Source organism: Lacerta agilis, chromosome 4, assembly GCF_009819535.1.
Source record: "Lacerta agilis isolate rLacAgi1 chromosome 4, rLacAgi1.pri, whole genome shotgun sequence".
Taxonomy (NCBI): Eukaryota; Metazoa; Chordata; class Lepidosauria; order Squamata; family Lacertidae; genus Lacerta; species Lacerta agilis.
This window is the reverse complement of record NC_046315.1, coordinates 79846167-79859953: the sequence shown is the minus strand read 5'-3', so window position 1 is coordinate 79859953 and position 13787 is coordinate 79846167. Positions and strand designations below refer to the sequence as shown.

The 13787-nt window shown below is 42.0% G+C and overlaps 1 protein-coding gene across 2 annotated transcripts; it reads left to right on the top strand.

Annotated features, from left to right (window-relative positions):
• The first annotated feature begins 1349 nt into the window (after positions 1 to 1349).
• BIVM (basic, immunoglobulin-like variable motif containing) lies at positions 1350 to 12697 on the top strand. 2 transcript variants are annotated; one of them, XM_033147780.1, is made up of 10 exons: positions 1350 to 1391; positions 2862 to 3461; positions 4267 to 4393; positions 5346 to 5441; positions 5599 to 5703; positions 6378 to 6472; positions 7440 to 7572; positions 9475 to 9558; positions 10494 to 10590; positions 12103 to 12697. In XM_033147780.1, the coding sequence occupies exons 2-10, from the start codon at positions 2981 to 2983 to the stop codon at positions 12394 to 12396; spliced, it is 1512 nt and encodes a 503-aa protein (XP_033003671.1). In that variant the 5' UTR covers positions 1350 to 1391; positions 2862 to 2980; the 3' UTR covers positions 12397 to 12697. The 2 variants fall into 2 exon arrangements, with proteins under 2 accessions (XP_033003671.1, XP_033003672.1); XM_033147781.1 differs by lacking the exon at positions 5346 to 5441.
• Positions 12698 to 13787: the final 1090 nt, after the last annotated feature.

Sequence of the window (13787 nt, the reverse complement as noted above, 5' to 3'; positions counted from 1 at the left end):
CTTCCGCTATTAACATTCAGAAGGATTTTTTTTTTTTACAGACATATTCACCCAGGCATTTCATAGCTGAAATATGCCATTACTGGCAACCATGAAATGGTTAGCTGTGAGAATATTTGATTGTTTAAATTAAAAAAGAAAAAAAATCATACTGTATTTTTATTATTATTAAAGTTTTTTCCTCGTTTATAAAAGCACATGCATTGTCTCCTTCAGGTCGTGTTTTTGTTTTTGTTGTTGTTGTTCAGTCGTTCAGTCGTGTCCGACTCTTCGTGACCCCATGGACCAGAGCACGCCAGGCACGCCTATCCTTCACTGCCTATCCTTCACTGCCTCTCGCAGTTTGGCCAAACTCATATTAGTAGCTTCGAGAACACTGTCCAACCATCTCATCCTCTGTCGTCCCCTTCTCCTTGTGCCCTCCATCTTTCCCAACACTAGGGTCTTTTCTAGGGAGTCTTCTCTTCTCATGAGGTGGCCAAAGTACTGGAGCCTCAACTTCAGGATCTGTCCTTCTAGTGAGCACTCAGGGCTGATTTCTTTAAGGATGGATAGGTTTGATCTTCTTGCAGTCCATGGGACTCTCAATCTCTGTTTTTTACAGATCAGTTACATGTCGTGAGACATTGGTGTTACCGGTATATGGAGTATGGGGGTTGGGAAGAAAAAAGGGGGACGGGAGAGAGGGGGGTGGGATGGTAAAGCTTATGTTCTTAGTGTATTTGTGGGGTTTCTGTGCCAGCGTCACTTGGGCAGGTTCTCTTTCTAATCGCTTGTTAACGTTTCCTTGGTGGTCGACACATTTGCAACACATGTGGGCCTACAAGTAAAACTTTGCAAAATATGAGGCTGTGTGCTTCAACAACACCCCCCCTCCCCCCAAATCCAAAAATAATTCGCCAACATCACCAAAATAAAACTCTGCCGCACCAAGTTCAGATACCATCGGGTGCAAATAAACAACAAACCTCAACGGCAAATTGCAAACCCCGAGGGCGACAAATTAACAAAGACCTGGGCAGAGTGGAACAAAGCTACCGTATCTCGGGATAAAATAGCCGTGATCAAAATGATCATCTCCCCCTACCTATTCCAAACCCTCCCAATGCTGTTTGTATGCTTAAAGGGGCCTCTTTCCGGAGGAGGAGCGAGGCGGGGCTGCAAGGCAGCTTTGGCCTCTCCGGCTGCGCGTCCCCCTCCTCCTCCTCCTGGCGCGGGTCCCGTAGGATTGCAGGGCGGAGGCGGGGCTTGCGCGCCAGCTGGGTATATGCGTGCGTGCGTGCCCGCTGGCGCGCGCGCTCAGGTGAACTCGGAGGGGGCGGCGAGAGAGAGGGAGAAAGAGCGAGAGACCGCTGCTGGTGCTGATGCGAGTCATGGCCGCCGCCAAGCAGGTAAAGAGGAAAGGTAGCGGGGAGGAGAACACTCACCCCCGGGGGTTGGAGTTGGAGGGGTGAGCGGGCAGCGAGGGTCTCTGCTCGATAAAAGCGGAGAAAGTTCGGGGCGGGGGCGTGCGCTGCGAGTGCTGGTTTAGTGCAGGCTCTGTTGTTGCGCCTTGTTCAGGGGTGGACTCAAAATGGAGCCAGAAAAAAATGGTATGTGTGTGTGTTGGGGGGGGGGTAAGCAAACAAGGCAACCGACCCCCTATTCTTGTTTTTTCCACGTTGGGGAAAGCAGGAGCCCAAGACCGTTGGGTGGATGACACTAGGCCTGCCAGTGTCTTTTTATATATGTGTGTGTATATATATATATATATGTGTGTGTGTGTGTGTGTGTGTGTGTGTGTGTAAAATTTTCCAATAGGTAAAGGGACCCCTGACCGTTAGGTTCAGTCGCGGACAACTCTGGGGTTGCGGTGCTCATCTCGCTTTATTGGCTGAGGGAGCCGGTGTACAGCTTCCCGGTCATGTGGCCAGCATGACTAAGCCGCTTCTGGCGAACCAGAGCAGCGCACAGAAACGCCATTTACCTTCCCGCCGGAGCGGTATCTATTTATCTGCTTGCACTTTTGACGTGCTTTCGAACTGCTTGGTTGGCAGGAGAATTTCCCAATATTAACCCATTATTACCACAGTGTTGCCAATTACATACAGATTCCAACTGATATCAAAATAATTAGCATTTCCAAAATTTATGCAATTTAATCAAAGTGGTTTCCCATGCTCCTTGATCCATGTTTTCCATCCAGTTCTTACAATTCATATTTTTTTTAATTAACATCTAATTGCGTTTTAGTTGGTATATGAATCATTAAGAGAACAGCGCCATTCTTAGTGATTGCTGTTTGTGTTAATGCCTCACCTAACTTTCCAAAGGATTTCAAATGAGGTGCTCTAATTATTTTCCTTTTCCCTGCATGTGTCAGTCTGAATATGTCCAGTTATGAAGTCCTTTATGATTGCCAATGGCTTTCTCGTTGGCCATGGTAAGCGAGTTACAGCCTCCATGTTTAGAGGCAGTTGTGCCTTGGAAGTCTAGGTGCTTTGGGGGACAACACAGTGGGTGGCAAGCCTTTGCCTTCAGCCCCCTGCAAGTGAGGACCCTGCAGCCTCGGGGCTTGTGTTCACTTACTGTCTGGGAACCTTTGTCTAGTTCTAATAATTTCACACACACGCACAACACAAACCCTCCCGACACACACAGGGTGTGTAGGTGAGCAGCATTAAGTGGATTTGTTGTAATAGTTTCCTAAATGTAGGCCTCCCCCTTCAAGTTATGGTTTCTCACCTCAAAGGAGGATATAATAAGACGGCTTGGGCAGGTGCATGGAGAAAATAAATTGTGTACCAGCTCCAAGTTTTGCTGTGAAGAATTCTGGCATACTTATTATCTGAAAACATAACATTCTCTCTTCTTTATTTCAGACAATTTGAAATTATCTCGTGAATCTGGAGGAAGCGATGTAGGCAGCATCTGAGTTGGAAAGGAGCTCGCAGCTCACTGTGCTTTTATTACCTTGGGAAAAGCTTTGTATATTCATTCAATGCCTAACATTGCAGACTCTCAGCTAGAGAGTAGTTCTGGAGAAAATGAACATGGACCTGGAAGAACAGCTTCAGAAGTGAATCTTCATGGTACTGTGAAACCGTTCTGTGCTGCCGGTGCCTCCGTTGCCTCTCTTGGATCTAGTGGGGACAGGCATTATCCGTGGGGATGCCCCGTCACTCACACCCGAGAAAAGTTTTACACTATCTGTTCAGACTATGCTTTCTTAAACCAGGTAACATCCGCTCGCAAAAGCCCAAGTGCTACAGTTAGTGCCTGCCTACAAGACAACACTGCCTTAAATGTTAGGAACAATTCGCCCGGTTTCATTGGCATCCGGACTGGTGCATCAGACATAGTTTACAATGAAGATACTCACTTGGAAAGTTTGTCCGATAGTCTTGGAAAGCTCCCATTGGCGTGGGAAATTGATAAGTCTGAATTCAGTGATACATCCCCAGAACTGAAGAATCGAGCAGGTACAATTATTTTGATGGAACGTTCGGTGGTGGTGGTGGTGGTGGTGTTTTCATCTTAATAAATGGAAAGCAACTCCTGAAAAATATACTTAGGTTGTAATATAAACTCCTGGCTGGCAGCTGTAGTCCCAGCTGTATACATAGTCCTGGTGCTCCCACTGGTGAGAATTGAAGAAGGGGCAGGGGAAGATTCCCCTTCACTGCACCAGATTCCAGGCAGTGCTAAAAATTAGTCAGGTGCATTTTGTACCTTGCTATCGGTCCGCTTGCAACCAAGTGAAGATGCCTGGGCGCCAGGATAGTGCACATCTGGAGGTGCATGCCTAGGGATCATTGGGTCAGGACTGTTTTCACACACTTAATACCGCATCCTGTAGAATTCCATCAGTTATATTTTGTCTGCGTAATCGGAATGAATTTCAGGAACCAAAATGCTTTTTCTGAGCAGCCTGTCTTCCAAATGTTTTGCTTTCTGTGTATGTCTCTCCTGTACCCTAAAACCGTATCTCTTTCCCGTGTCAAAATAGTCCAAATCTAATTATTGCGCACAGTGTAAATTAAGCAAATGAAACCAAGCTATATACACTTACACAGTCCATACTTCATATTTTGGGTTTAATTTGGAGATCAGCATGACCGCATAGAAAAAATTCCCAATTGTAGATTGCTTTTTTCTTTTTGCAATTCTCTTGGAAAACTGACTTTTAAAGTTTATTATTCAATTTATATCCCTACCTGCCTACCGAATAAGCTCATGTATAATGTTTTGTCTAACTGAAGAATAATTATCCAACTTATTTGACAGGCAACATAAAGAAGCAAGGAACCAAGAAGATGTCTGTAGAAAAGAAGAGTAAACAATACAGAGAATGTCCGCAACATTATGCTCTTGAAGAAATAAAACAACGGAAAGTGTTAGATCTCCGAAGATGGTAGTTTTCAAAAGCTTTTTTAAAAATTTTGAATGTGTAAAGATGAATATTTTAAAAATCCATGTTGGGTGCAGCTCTGTTCATAAGTGAGAGTATTCAAATCACAGGAGTGTCTTTTGTTTCCGGAAGCATTAAACCAACATAACCCTCCTGGTCCCTTCCAAACTTACATTTCTAGGAATCTATGATTATAAGACTACTTTGTTGTGGCTCCATTACAAGTTTGTGTGTAGCTCTGCACTCTCTCATAGACAGGTGTCTTGCCTCCTCAAAGGAGCGGGAATAACAACAGCCCTGAATCTTTTAAGTGTGAAACGCTGGCTGAGAATATTTCAAATTACTTCTTTGGAACTGGAGCGTATGTGTTGACAGTAAAGCCCCCAGGTTTCCCCACAACCTCTAAAATGGATGAAGTTTCCACCATGATAGGTCTGTCTCCAGCAATAATAAAAATACAGCAATACAGCTGTCTTGAAACAATAAGTGGAATCCTGTTTGGGAATCTATATATCTGTTTCCTAAAGAGGTCTCTCTATGTCAAGCTTTATTGCTGTCCTATTAGCTATTAAGCTCTAGTGAAGTAGTTCTACTAGGTACATCTCTGCATTACTTAAGATAACTATAAGGGCGTTTTCCAACTAAACAGTTCTGCTAGTGCGATCGCCTCTGGCTCCCAGTAAATCCTCCACATATATTTTGGGGGTTCCCCCATCCCTCCAGAGCAGATTTAGGGGTGTGCTGGTAGAGGGAAGGGATTGTGTATGCTCGTGGAACTATTTAGGTGGATGCAGCTCATGGAGTGAGTGGTTTTCTTGTGAGAGGAGCCAGCTATTCAGTTGCGAAGCAAATTCTGTGGCTGAATATATTTATCTATTTGTCAAAAGTGAAATACATTGTTTTCCTTTACGTCTTGACATGGCTGCATAAACTTAATCAATGTGTTCTTTTAAAGGTACTGTATAAGTCGCCCTCAATATAAGACTTCGTGTGGGATTTCCTCATTAGTCTCTTGCTGGAATTTCCTCTATAGCACAATGGGAGCTGGAAAGTAAGTCACTCGGTGGAGCTATTTAACTATTTTCATTTCGGGGTAAGTCTTGTTGGATTTAGTGGGACTTACATCCTAGTCAGTGTTCTAAAGAAGTAGCCTAATCCTTGCTTTTTAAAGTGATAATTCCTTACATTCTCATCTTATTTTTAACCAGCTTACCTCCTATTACTCAAGAAGAGGCTTTGCATATATTGGGATTTCAACCTCCTTTCGAGGAAATTAGATTTGGGCCGTTTACTGGAAATACAACATTAATGAGGTAAAGCTGTTCTTGCTATACCTTGCGCTATTCTACAGGGTTATACGTGCAACTTTTTTTTTTAAAGTATCTTAAATGACACTCAGCTATTATTAATCTATAGAACTTCGCCAGGGCTGCAATCTGCTCACTTCCCTTGGTGTAAACACCATTGAGTTCAGTGGGGCTTGCTTCCAAGGAGACCCGCACAGTGTATAAAGTCTTAATGGACAAATCGTGGTCCATAAATATGTACAAAGCTTTAAAAACGTGCAGGTAACATTTATGCTGAAATGTACATGCTTCTGGCAATTGACTGATCAGCCCTTAAGTTCAGCTGCCCCTTAGGTTCAGAGGAGAAGGGCATGTGAAGCAACTCAGCCTGTAAGATGTGCTCTTAAAGTGAAGTGAAGTGAAATAAGCAGAAATCACCGGGGAAGGAGAGGCTGCAGTCCTGTGCACACTTATTTGACAGTTCAGATCCACTGATCTCAGTGGGAATAAACGTGCATAGAATCGTTTTGCTACATGCTTAATCGGGGCATGTTGTGAACATATAGCCATTTCGTATGATGTTCATAGCATTTAAAGGAGAAATAAAGTGGGACAGAGGGAGTCGTTTTCTGGGGCTATGATGGACCAGAGGTGTTGTCTTTTAAGAGTACTATGTTTTCCCCCCACTTTGTGCTCTTCAGGTGGTTCAGACAAATTAACGACCATTTCCATGTAAAAGGATGCTCATATTTTCTCTATAAACCTCACGGGAAGTATAAGACAGCTGGGGAGACTGGTAAGTAACTAATTTTATTAAGGTGAGTTGTCCAAACAGACGGAGCAATAGAAAAGGACAGAAGGGAAAAGGGAACCAGAATATATAGCCACTATGTTTATTAAAACATTTATTAGCAGTTGCATTGTTTCTTAAAACATTTCTGTATAACATCTACATTGAACTCAGTACAGAATTTTTTATTTATTTTTTAAAAAAGAACGATGCTATTTTGTAGCATGCATTCTTGAACTTTGCCAGAAAACTTCCTTGTGGAGTTGTCCTTGTGGAGGGGGCTTGGACAGCACGCCAGTTGAAAACAAAATAGAGCAGGAGGGAATAATAATTATTATTTATATGCCACCTGCCCTTCTGACCGGTAGGGCCCCATGTTGTTCATTACCCTGGGTTCCTACAGGAGAAAGGGTGACTTAAAAATAAAACGAAACTGCAGTTGAAATAAAACTTCAGATCACCTCAGCTGCTTCTGGAGGCAACACAGAACCTTTCTGGCTGGTCACAAATTTAGTACCACCTTCCAAATCTTATTGGATTCCAGCTCTAGCTAGCATGACCAAAGGTCAGGAATGATTGGAGTTGTAGTCCAAACTCTGTGGAGACCACCATGTTAGGGGAGGCTGGTTTCATTCATTTATGTAATAAAATTTATACACCACTCGATTGCAAAAACAAAACCCAAAGAAATGTTGAAGCGGGGTTTTGTTTTTAAAAAAACATATTTTGATACAGTTGCATTGCCTTTTTTTTTACTAGTACATTTCAATCTGTTTTAATAAACAGAGAGCATTTAGAAGCTATGGCTTTTGTATTGCATGTTTTGCATGCCTCTGATGCCCCTGCGTGTTTTGCCATTTACAGGGCACAAAATAAAGAATTCCACGTAGGCATTAAAATCTTCTATGACATTTCTTCTCATTGCAGACTAAATCCAAATCACCAGTGACTTTTGTCTTGTTTTAATTTGTAGCTTCGGGGGCTTTGACCAAGCTAACTGAAGGACTGCGAGATGAATCTGTGGCCTACATTTATCATTGCCAAAATCATTATTTTTGCCCCATTGGATTTGAAGCCACCCCAATAAAACCTAGCAAGGCATACAAGTAAGACTTTGATAACCTACTGATGCGATGGGCATTCTTTGAATAATACGTTGTTAAATCCAGACTACTCTCTGTTTCTGTGTGCTGGGTATATTAAAGCCTTTGGAGAATCAGAGACAGGGTAGTCAGAAGTAGGTGATAGGAAGAACACATGACAGGATGCTTGCTATGTGAGAGTCAGTGAGTAGCATCCAACATGCTTGCTTTGCGAGCAGAAGGAACTTACGTTCATGCAAATGGTTCTCCTATTTGCACAATAACATCAGATGCTACCCAGTGACTTGTTGAATCAGTGAGTACAAAGAAACTTCCCATCCAGATGTTTATGGATGAAGGTTTTTGGAATTCTATACCCTATGCAAAGCATCGAAAACAGCACTTGAACAGTTACTGGTCACTCTGTGGAAAAATCGAGTCTGACATTATTCATTCTAATAGTGCACCTATAAAGATACGTGAACACAGTGACACCTGATAAGTAAGTCCTAATGGAATAATGAAAGGGGTGCATAGGTAGGTAAAAGGTAAAAGACCCCTGGATGGTTATGTCCAGTCAAAGGCGACTATGGGGTTGCGCCGGTCATCTTGCTTTCAGGCTGAGGGAGCCAGTGTTTGTCCACAGACAGTTTTCCGGGTCATGTGGCCAGCATGACTAAACTGCTACTTTCACATGGAAGACCGTGACGAGTGCCAGAGTGCACAGAAATGCCGTTTACCTTCCCGCTGCAGCGGTACCTATTTATCTATTTGTACTGGGATGCTTTCAAACTGCTAGGTTGGCAGGAGCTGGGACAGAGCAATGGGAGCTCACTCCGTCATGGGGATTCAAACCGTCAACCTACTGATTGGCAAGCCCAAGAGGCTTAGTGGTTTAGACCACAGCGCCACCCACATTCCTAAGGGGTGCATACCTACTTAAAAAAAACATTTATATACTTTAATGGCGTTGAAAATGTAACACAGCATGAAGATGGCTTGCTTTCAATTTTTTCAAATATTTTCTAATTTGGACTGGAATCTTATTTAAAAACCAACAAAACAAAAACCATGCACATCTTTACCAAGAGCAGCAGTAGCGTGAGTTGTGAACTGGGGAGATCCCAGTTTAGCCATCAACTCACCAGCTGTATTCACATTTCGTGGTAAGTCATGGCTAATGTTTTGCCATGAATGCTCAGGCTGCCGCTGCCATGGGCTCCTCGTTAGGAATGGGGAGCAACAAACCTCAAATGTTGGTTTGGTGTTGCATCCAAAAATAACTTAAGAATTCTAGAGCCAATTTATTTCTGCTTGTGCAAGTTGTTAAATACGGCGAAATCGGTACAGAGGTGATGCAGTGTAAATGTGGAGCCAGTACTTCAAGATTAATTGGTGCCTGTACTTTAATTGGGACTGGGGTACATATTAATTTTAATGTACGATGCAGAGTACTGCTTGCCTGCGGTGCCTTTTGAATACAGGATATCTTGAGCTAGGTTGCTGAGAAGAAAGGCTGCCTGTGTCACCCAATGTCGTATCCCTGTGATCTTTTTGCATGTTTAAGTCTGAAGCAGTTTCTCTGAACCACAGTCACGGAAAACATTTAAAGTTGTTTTAGTCATCCTTAACAGAAATTGTATTGTTACGTACAAGTAAAACAGCTAAGTAGTAATATTGAGACACACATGCTGACTGTTCAGAATACCTTAGAAAGCGTAGCTCATTCAGTGGCACATGAAACTCTTAATCTCAGGGTTGTGGGTTTGAGCCCCATGTTGAGCAAAAAGATTCCTGCGTTGCAGGGGGTTGGACTAGATGACCCTTGTGGTTCCTTCCAACTCTACAGTTCTATGATTCTAAGCTTTTCCATAAGCTGTCTGTCTTACTGTGGTAAACGAGTGGATATGATTTTGTGTGCACTAGAGGGCGCCTGTTGCAGCAAGATGTGGAACACTGGATACTCATCGGAGAGCCAAGCAGAAAACACCCAACTATTCACTGCAAAAAGTAAGTTAGCACACCCTAGTGGGATTAATCAGATACAGATTTAGGTTTTATGAACTTCACGTGCTTGTAGAGCTGCTGTTAATGGCAAATGCAAAAACTGGACAGGAGAGATGTTTCCAAGAGTATTTTGAATGTTCATTTACATCTTCCGTGAAGGCTTTTGCGGTACTGTGTTTCTTTACAAAATGTAGGTAGGTAGCTTGTATCTGATCGACATCTCGTTTCACATAGGTAGCTGGTGTATTACTAGGTATCTGGTGTAGAACCCCGGGGGTGGGTATTTGTCCTGAAGAGATGTAAATTTTAAAACAGCAGTTCCAAAATAAGAAGTGGTAGGACTTTAGCTGAGCGCTTTCTCTGCAGAGGTACCGTTTCGTTGAGAAACAAATTTCTAAGAGTTAGAGGTAGGTAGCCGTGTTGGTCTGGCATAGTCAAAACAAAATAAAATATAAAAAAATTTCTTCCAGTAGCACCTTAGAGACCAACTAAGTTTGTTCTTGGTATGAGGAAAGTAAATACCCTCCCACCTTACTGATTAATGAAAATAGTTTTTCAGTTTGTTTTGGTAACTGAAGAGGCAGAGGCCAAAGAGGAGCTGAGAAATTAGTGAGGGAAATACTTGGGTAATACAGAAGCACAGTGCAGGGATACAAAATATCCTGTGTTCTCATGGGCTGTAGTCATTTCTGAGTGGTGAATTTTGTGTGTGTTCATTTTTAAAAGGTACATCAAGGAAAGGAAAGTTTCTGTCATGTGCTGTGCAGGATGCTCCTAATTAAGATTGTATTGTGATCTGAATCCCAAATAGTTTTAAAACCATAAAAAAACTGCTGGTACAATTTTATTGCATGGCATGTTCTGCACTGAATTTGTGATCTCTCTGCCACCCTCCCACCCCTGGTTTGTTTGTTTGTTTGTTTGTTTGTTTTGCACAGGTGGGCAGATATTGTAACTGACTTGAACACACAAAATCCTGAGTATCTAGATATCCGGCACTTGGAAAGGGGACTTCAGTATCGGAAGACAAAGAAGGTAAAATTGCTTCATTTTGATAACAAAATTTTCTTGCTTCTTGGGCATTTATGCCTCATTAGGTTGGTTTGCCTTTAAGACTCTGGCTGTGAGGGATGATTGCTGCGTGAGTAATGTAAAATTAAACACTGCGGGGAAAAGTATGGAAAAATTAATGCCTGAGTGAAAAGGGAAGTGAGGAAAGGGAAGGAGGTCAGGGAGATTAAGTAGTAGTGCATATACATCTAGTGTGACTCCTGCTCCTCATATGTGGACTAAGAGAAGCTGGTGAAAATGAGTATCTAAAACTTGTTCACTGCAAAAAGTAACTTTCTCAGCACTGTATATGCTGCCAAATAGATTGTTTGGCTAAGCATCAGAGCTCTGTGGTAGCTCCCGTGTTTTCTTTCACCGGCCCTCTGAGGAAACTGCCCCAGTATTCCAGTACAACAAAAATTTCAAAGGACTTTTGATAGCCCCTCTTAAGCAACCTCTTCCTGGTCTGTTTGCTCTTTCTAGGGAAAAGGCTGACCTAAATGTATCTGCTGCAGACCTGCTCTTTCCACACAAAATCTTATATTCTTGCTCACGGCCTCTTACTAGGTCGCTGCCCTGTAAAAAAATTAGCCACATAGGAAGTAGCATTGACTGCTGAAAAATGCATTGCTGAAATGCGATTCTTCACATGTTTTCACCAGCTTCTTGGATATTTGTTCACCAGCTTTTTAAATATTCTGTTGGGAGCCATCAAGAGTGGTTGGGGAAACCCAGCCAGATGGGTGGGGTATGAATAAATTATTATTATTATTATTATTATTATTATTATTATTATTATTATTATTATTATTAGAACCAGTGCTGCAAGGTGTTGGGAGAGATGAAAAGTTAGCATCTCTCCTGCGCAGGCTGAAAAAGGTTAACAAGGAAAGTCTTAAAATGGAGGGTGAGGAAAGCATAAAATTGTAGGAAAGGAACTTAGTACCAAATCTAGAACTTTTCTTTTTTGTATATAATTTTTATTAGTTTTATTTTCTAGCAACAAATATCAAAATCATTTCCAAACATGCATTCTACATTCCCCCCCCCTTTCCATTGACTTCCTTCAGCTTACCCCTCCGGTTTGTTACATTAAATCAGGGGTCAGCAAACTTTTTCAGCAGGGGGCCGGTCCACTGTCCATCAGACCTTGTGGGGGGCCGGACTATATTTTGAAAAAAATATATGAACGAATTCCTATGCCCCACAAATAACCCAGAGATGCATTTTAAATAAAAGCATACATTCTACTCATGTAAAAACACCAGGCAGGCTCTACAAATAACCCAGAGATTCATTTTAAATAAAAGGACACATTCTACTCATGTAAAAACACGCTGATTCCCGGACCGTCCATGGGCCAGATTTAGAAGGTGATTGGGCCGCATCCGGCCCCTGGGCCTTAGTTTAGGGACCCCTGCATTGAATGATACAATCTGCTATTCCTTATCTGTCAAAATGTTATAACTTTTGTTTCTGTTTCTCCTCGGTTTTTAGGTAGGAGGAAATCTGCATTGCATCATTGCTCTCCAGAGGCTTAGCTGGCAAAGGTTTGGCCCCTGGAACTTCCCATTTGGAAATTCTAGACAAGACTTGCAACCCCCGTCACAGACGCCGGGTATCGCCAAGTCTGAGAGCGAAGACAATATTTCTAAGAAGCAGCATGGGCGCCTGGGTAGATCTTTCAGTGCTAGCTTCCACCAGGAATCTGTCTGGAAGAAGTTGTCTCACCTTCATGAAAGGCGGAATAGCGGCTTTCAGAGTTACACAGATTATGACGGGAATGACTAAAAAGAACTGCTTGTGCAACTGGTGTCCTGTAAAGTATTCCGTAAGACAGGTTTAAAGTACATTATGCACATAGTAGAGAGAGGGTGTAAATTTCAGTGCAACATGCAACCTTAGCAATGTTTGCTGCATTAAACCTGTGAATGTCAGGGATGCCGAGAAACACTAGCTCAAAGATAAGCACAGAATATTGTACACTTTACAATCCAGTATAATCAGCAATTGACCTGCGTTTCTGACCATGAAATCGGAAGGAAAAAAAATCAAGATCAAAGCCATTGCGGGGAGGGTGGGGGGCCCTGGGGAATCTATCTTTAGAAGAAATAGAGAATACTCAAAAGCATGAGATTTGTTAACTTCCAAAATGATTTATTAAACACGCATTGTATAATGGTTTACCTTTACCTTTTACCTGTGTAATTAAATGTATACTGTGTATTTTGTTCTAAAAAAGAAAATCAAAAATGCAATAAGGACACCACAGTCCAGTTCTAAATTTACCACACACCAAACGTTAAATTTGTATCATTATTGGGTGATCTCAGTTTGGTGACCGTTGGGACATCATTCTGTATGGATTACGTTCTTTGCGTTAATTGACGACTTTAGTTGGCGGTCACAGGCGATGAGCCTGTGAAAAATCCTGGAAAGAGGAGGTCATTGCTTGCTCCTTTTCGAGGAGGGGGTCAGAAAAATCTTTCACTGCCAGTTGTGCGCTCCTCCAACACCTTTTTGTGTGATCGCTTCACAATTTGATGGGTTACTTGTAAACACATCTCTTCCCCTCCATCTTATATGGCTACCGAACTGAGCACCTGAGCTTGCAATATTGTGCTGTTCCTACCTTACCTTTTTTCTTGTGCTTTCTGTATCATTTTCACTCCACTCCTTTAATTGCTTTATTGTTAATATGGGAGGTGCTTTTAAGTGCCGAAACACACTAGCAGCCACAGTGATATACCTCTTTGGCCAGAACACTGTTTGTATCTTTTCAAATGATCATGTCAAGTAGCTTTATTTGGAAATACAATATTTTGTTCTCATTATGGAAAAAAAGCAGTTTAATAAAAAATATCAGTGGGATCAAGGACCATCTTTGTTCTTGTTTTGTAATTTTGTAGGTTTGCAGCACTGGCTTTAAAACTTTAAAAAGACCTTTCCTTTTAATAAACATAATTTTCTAGTTTTGTCACTTGTTTATGTTTATGCTCAGAGATCAATCGGTTGCTCACAAACTTGCTCCGAATGTATTTGACTCACAGAGGAAAATTACATTACATCAACTGTACAGTTCTATGATTCTTTGAAACTTAGTCTCCATCAAACATGCCTCTTTGCTCAGACAAGGAAATTCCCAAGATACTTCTGAAGTATTACAGGAAAGCCATCCTGGC